This window comes from Olea europaea, chromosome 4 (genome assembly GCF_002742605.1).
Source record: "Olea europaea var. sylvestris chromosome 4, O_europaea_v1, whole genome shotgun sequence".
Lineage (NCBI taxonomy): Eukaryota > Viridiplantae > Streptophyta > Magnoliopsida > Lamiales > Oleaceae > Olea > Olea europaea.
In genome coordinates, this window is record NC_036240.1 from 18,587,767 (window position 1) to 18,593,544 (window position 5,778).

Here is a 5,778-nt window from a genome sequence, read left to right on the forward strand (position 1 = left end):
TTTTCCCTAATATATTTAAGTGGAGCAGTCGAGTTGCACCTTCTGAGCGACTGCCATTGCTACCGCTAGCGCCGCCGCCGCCGGCGTAGGCTCGTGCTTGAGTTGGTTGTACCTTGCGGAGGAAGGTAGTGAAGTGGAGACGGTTGCGTTGATAGAGATTGTTGATGCATCTGTTGGAAATGAGGATTGGGAATCTCTGATAATCCTTCCACTTCATCTTCTACCCCAGTCAGGGTTTGGTGTTTGTGAGAGTTGGGAGGAGGATGATGGGGGGCGGGGGGTGTTTAACTTTAAAAGAAAAAAAAATTAAAAAGAGTTAATTATTCCAATGGTATCTGAACTACGGTCCATGTTTGTTATTAGTCACTAAGTTTAAAATGTTGAGTTTTGAAGCCTGTTTCGGAGAGATTTTTTCATCCAAAAAATTGATTTTTTGATAGTTATTTCACTATTTCAGCCGTCATATTTGACTTCTTCTCTCACAGGTGGACCTCACTTTTCTCCTAACGGTCAAAAAATCAATTCTCAAAATCACTCCCAAACAGGCTTTTGATAATTGAATTTAGGCATATACATTTGATTGTTTACTAAAATTTAAAGTGTCGAGTTTTGATCACTAAATTTGAAAAATATTGTACATTACTAACGATAAATTCGACATTTTTTAAAGTTAAACATTTATGTTAATGAATAATGTACAACATTTTTCAAAATTTTGTGGTCAAAATTCAACATTTTAAATTTTAGTGAACAATTGAAGATATTGACCGAAGTTTAATGATTGAAATTCGACATTTTAAATTTCAGTGACATCGGAACAATTAATTAGGAAAAAAGTGGGGTTATTATAATTAATAATTATAAGTGAGTTACTAAAAGATTCGATTTCTTGAAAAAGTAACTTATAATTCACATTCAAAGTTAAATTTTATTTTAGTTACACATTCACATAAAATTCACATATTTGGTGAGAACTACTTTTTAGCATTATAAAGAAAATTATAAGTAACTTGTTAAGAAATTGAAGCACGCATTTTCTTATTTCGAAATAAATAAAACATAAATTATTTAAATATAACATGTGCCCATCTAAAAATATTAGTAAACTTCTAGGTGAGGATATTACGAAATGTGTAGATAATAAATGAGTAATAGTTATAGTTGAAATTAATGTTTAATCCTAAATGAAATTATAAATCAATATATAAATTGTATTCGAATGGAGGCAGAGACTAACCCACCTATTCAATAGTTCAAAAGACTTCTAGGACATGGCCTTTGAACATTAGATGGTAAGAAAACACGGTGTAAAGAAAAGGAAGATATAATTCATAGAAGGAATGAATTCCGAACAAAACGGTGCTCTAGGTTGGCACATAGAAGGTGAGATGAGTAAGGTGACGATGTAAAAGAAAAGGTTGGGATAAAGACTTTTCATTCAAATAGTAAGTGGCCTTTTTCAATGAAGAAATATCGGGGAGGGCGAAACAGTTAACCCAACAATTAAGTGATTTGGAACTTCTTTTTGGAAGATTTGTGTTCCGAAGAGCAATGCTTTGCATCGATGCAGCGGGCCATCTCTCACTTTTGTCAAAAGAGATAAATACTCAACCTTACGATATTGTTGGGGCCAGAAAATGAAAGGAGAAACTCTCACCAAGTTTGAGCATTTTTTGAATCTTGTTTCTCCGTTTACCAACCTTCTCTGGAGATGGCAAAACACATAAAAAATTGTACTTGGTCGGACCAAAATCAATTCAGTCTAGTTGACGGGAGAAAATTTATTCTGAGCTAAGAACATGCGAATTTGGTCTAGTTTTTTACTTTTGAAATATATATTGTCCCCTTTTATGCCCCAAATCCCACAACCACCAAAAAAGAGTGGAAATTTGCTCTTTGCTCTTGTTAAGTGCTCATGCTTAAAAACCGCTTTAATTAACTAGAATTCGATGAACTCTAAACAGAATGTTATGCAAACCAACTGAAAACACTCTTTACTGTATTTTTACACACATCAGTCTAACATAATTTCTAGTTCTATTGACAGAATTGGACACAATTTTTGCAAGCAAAGACTACTTGTTTTTGAATTACAATGAGCAACTTATAATTACTTGTAAGAAATTAACAGAAAATCTATGGGTCCAAAAGTGATTAATTGCTCTTATTAATATTCAACATTCTTAGTGTGTGCTCAGTTTCTTCAATGCAACTTGTTCTCTGAAGAAGTCTTTGAATTCCATCAACCCATTTCTGCTTATGAATTTTGTTCTTGCACTTGAATTCCAAAAGCCCTTGTGCAGTTTTCACCCCAAAGTACAATTCCATGTTGTCCCTTTCTTTTCTAAATGGCCATGCTGCACTCTCATCAATGACTTCATAAACAATACCTGGTTTACCAAGGAGAAAAATTAGAGACAATTGAACTAAAAAATTAGGAAAAAAATTATGGGGAATTTCGGACTAGGTATAGTATAAAAGTCGTGATTTCTGTAAAGGGTTTAAGAAGATCGAATCAGAAGGTTTACCCAGAGTCACTATATTGCTTAGTTATTCAATTCTTAAAAAGATACGTTGAGTTATTTTTATCTCCTTCATTTTCATTTGCCAGGATAATGACTGACTTGAGCATTAGAGTGTATATCCCGAAGTAAAACTAGAATTTCTTTCGACGTTTGTTAGTGATAAAAGAAATAACTCTGCTAGAAGAAACAAGGCTTTGGAAACATGCGGGTTTCCACCATGGTTTGTTACTTTGCTCAAAGAATCCTTTATAAAATTCATCAAAAGTTGAAAACTTACATTTATTCTTCTTGGAAAAGGCTCCTCCAACATGTTTACTTTTCAACTTGATTATAACCTGCCATAGGATTCACTTTCTTTGTAAGAATCACAAATCTCCAACTTGCATATATGTATCTATCTGTATGTGTTATGTACCTGGCATTTCTTGTTGATGTAAACAGAGACATTTTTCCATCTTAGCACACCTAAGAATCCAAATAATAAATAAATTATAGTTTAATCAATGCTTTCGAATTCGGTTTCCATTTAGTGCACGTTTTGTATGCAGAATTAGACCATAGTTGGATGTATAATAGATTAGATTTTACCTTTACTTGAGTGTTGTAGTAAGTCTCCTACACAAGGAGTATCTTCTTCTTCAATTCCATTAACAAAAGTTGCAGTAGAATGAGCATTTACTATGTCTTTTCTATAAGGACTTACAGCTGCACTCCTCTTTGCTTCTGTTGGCAATCTTGCTTTTAAAGCTGCTTCCCCTCTCAAAGCTATTCAATTAAAATATTAAAAGAAATCAACTTAGAAAACATATGGTATATTTCAATAAACATGAACAAAGGTGTTGAGAGTTGTGGATGAAGCACGAACATTTCTGGATACGTGTTTGACACATCACGTGACATGTCTAGTACTCTACATACTCTTTACAAATCGAATACACGTGGAACATTATCCCAACATGTTAAAGACACTGAAAGTCCCATTTCATGAAATTTAAAATATAAAATTAGGAACTTTTATGAATTTAAAATTTTGTGTAGAAAAGTCACAAATATGTGAAAAAAATTCTGCAAAATTCTCTTTCCCAATAGTAATGTAATTTTTCTTTTTCCCAAAATGCTCTTTTTCAACAAATTCTATAATTCAAAAGATTTCAGGGGAAATATTACAGCTAGAAAAGTATAGATTTCATTGAAATATAATCATCTACTATTTAAACATGTAGTTTAAAGAATTTAAATCGATGTGTCTGTGTCCTACTTTTTGAAAAATCACTATATGCATATCCTTGTTGTGTCATGTTCATTTCCGTGCTTCTGATAGATTTATGGAAGAAACCAGATACCAGTTGCTGCAGCTGCTGTCAAAGTTACTAGATCACTTGCCCTCCGAATATCCACAGCAGATCTAACAGTAGAGGCTACATGATCATGGCCAGCTCCCGCAGATTCGGCCAGCTCAATACAGTATGAGGCCAAGAGCTCTGTGGCTGATGCCATGGCTATGCTCATTTTCGAGCCACAATTTTCTGTCGCAGTGACAGCAGCCAAGGCTGCTGCTAGTCCAGCAACCGAGAGAACTGTGTGCATATGTGCATTTTCCATTCGCGCCTTTTCTTTCTTCTTTGATGTGCTGCTATAGTTTGATTCCTTATGGTTAAACAATCTCCCAATTGCTCCAGTTTTGCGACTATTAAATGGAATTGGAATCTTGTTGGGCTGCAATAAATTGCCAAATTATCAGGAAAAAAATCTGAGAGAGCTAGTGATTATCGGTAGTTTAGATAGATGCATTTAAATGAAATTTTAAAAGAAGTCCTGTGAATTATAAGTAACACTTTTTGTAGAACATGGGACTACGATGTCAAAATAAGTAACTTACAACGTGTTGTGTCATTACAGGCTCGGGAATCACACATTGATTCTTGAGTGTTGGTGGCATCTGGGTTTTAGCAAGAGCTCTTGATATTTCATTCACAGAAAGACTCCAAGATCTGGAGAGGAATTCCATTGGCTCCAGTGGAGTTTCTGGCTGAGGAACTGAAGGTAAATTTGATTCTCCTTTCACCTCATCATGATCATGATCTTCTACATTTTGAAGCCAATATGACATATTCTTCTTCCTATCCAGCTGTTGAATTTTGTCCATGTGATCAGTTTATATAGGATTACTTGGCTGGGATCGACTGTGTGAAATGATGATGAAATTTTATGTCTCGTCCTGAAAACTTCGAGTTGTCAGATTACCTGTTAGACAGTAGAAAAGAGAGACCGCAAAGTGATTTTTAAGACCGTGAATTCTTGCACAATGAAACATGGACTCATCCTGCTATTGCTTGCACAATACTAGACATTATTAGAATGGTACATGGTTCAGCCCTATACAGTAGCACATACCATACACACCAGGGGCAAAGCCAGCACCTGACCAGCCCCTGTGGGGGCGTCCGTGCTGACTCCGTTGAAATTTTTTTTCCCCTTACACTGCACGGCCGCTTGAGCGACCGTCTGTGTTCACCTGAATTCGTGGATCCACCACTAATACACACTTAACGAAACAGAACAAAGCATGGGCTTATTATACCATTGCTCCAACAAGTTTTTTTTATCAGAATTGAGTGTCGTAAAGGAGGCTTACCTCGGATAATCCGATGACTTCAATATCAAGATCTTGCACTAGAGAGCTACTCTTCACCCTTGGTGTTTGAGGCTTTGAGCTATGCACATTTTATATGTAGGAGAATTGGGAAGTTAATAACAGAGAGACATAATTAAGGACACCAAATACAAGCATATTGTCTCGTGCTTGGAACCACCCATAAATTCAGGCTTCCATTCCTCCAAAAAATACTATTATATGACTATGTCTCTATCTGTCATTTATATTGGTAGAACATGTTAAGGGAGATGGATCAATAATAATTAATTCAATCGACTTTAAATATAAGGACTCAATACGTCATAGACTAATGACACTTTTGGCAAATATTTGAAAAGTCAAAAGTTGTTTCTGAGACTAAGAGGTTGCTTTAGACCGTTTTGATAATTTTTTTAAAGGTGTTAAAAGAGTTTTTAGAAAAAACTAACCTAAGTAGTTTTTTCAGGAAGTTCTTTTACACGGAGCAGAAGCAAAAGAAGAAATCCTATCAAACAGGCTCTCATAGTCGTGAGTCCGTTTAATGTAGCTATTTTTTGGTTGTAAAGCTAGTCAAATTTTATTTTTGATCACATCTTTTATTCAATCCACAATTTTTAT

At 34.9% G+C, this 5,778-nt stretch overlaps 2 protein-coding genes across 3 annotated transcripts in view; both read right to left on the bottom strand.

Annotated features, from left to right (window-relative positions):
* The window catches only part of LOC111393892 (phosphatidylserine decarboxylase proenzyme 1, mitochondrial), an 8,831-nt gene extending 8,559 nt beyond the window's left edge, over positions 1-272 (bottom strand). Inside the window, exon 1 of the mRNA XM_023019660.1 lies at positions 40-272. Within this exon, the coding sequence (XP_022875428.1) occupies positions 40-217 (178 nt within the window). The 5' untranslated portion in view covers positions 218-272. The remainder of the gene's footprint in view (positions 1-39) is intronic.
* Positions 273-1,971: 1,699 nt separating this feature from the next.
* LOC111393893 (VAN3-binding protein-like) lies at positions 1,972-5,435 on the bottom strand. 2 transcript variants are annotated; one of them, XM_023019663.1, is made up of 7 exons: positions 5,161-5,435; positions 4,405-4,743; positions 3,869-4,241; positions 3,114-3,290; positions 2,941-2,990; positions 2,803-2,860; positions 1,972-2,390 (listed from the first exon to the last, which is right to left on the bottom strand). In XM_023019663.1, exons 2-7 carry the CDS (start codon positions 4,669-4,671, stop codon positions 2,155-2,157), a joined length of 1,161 nt encoding a protein of 386 aa, XP_022875431.1. In that variant the 5' UTR covers positions 4,672-4,743; positions 5,161-5,435; the 3' UTR covers positions 1,972-2,154. The 2 variants fall into 2 exon arrangements, with proteins under 2 accessions (XP_022875431.1, XP_022875430.1); XM_023019662.1 differs by having other exon boundaries at positions 4,405-4,769; positions 5,161-5,434.
* Between the last annotated feature and the right edge of the window lie 343 nt (positions 5,436-5,778).

Coding starts and splice junctions, on each gene's coding strand:
- LOC111393893 (XM_023019663.1), bottom strand. CDS start 4,671: ATGGACAAAATTCAACAGCTGGATAGGAAGAAGAATATGTCATATTGG. Junction 2,861..2,940: donor ACATCAACAAGAAATGCCAG/GTACATAACACA, acceptor ATCCTATGGCAG/GTTATAATCAAGTTGAAAAG. Junction 2,391..2,802: donor CTTTTCCAAGAAGAATAAAT/GTAAGTTTTCAA, acceptor TTGGTAAACCAG/GTATTGTTTATGAAGTCATT.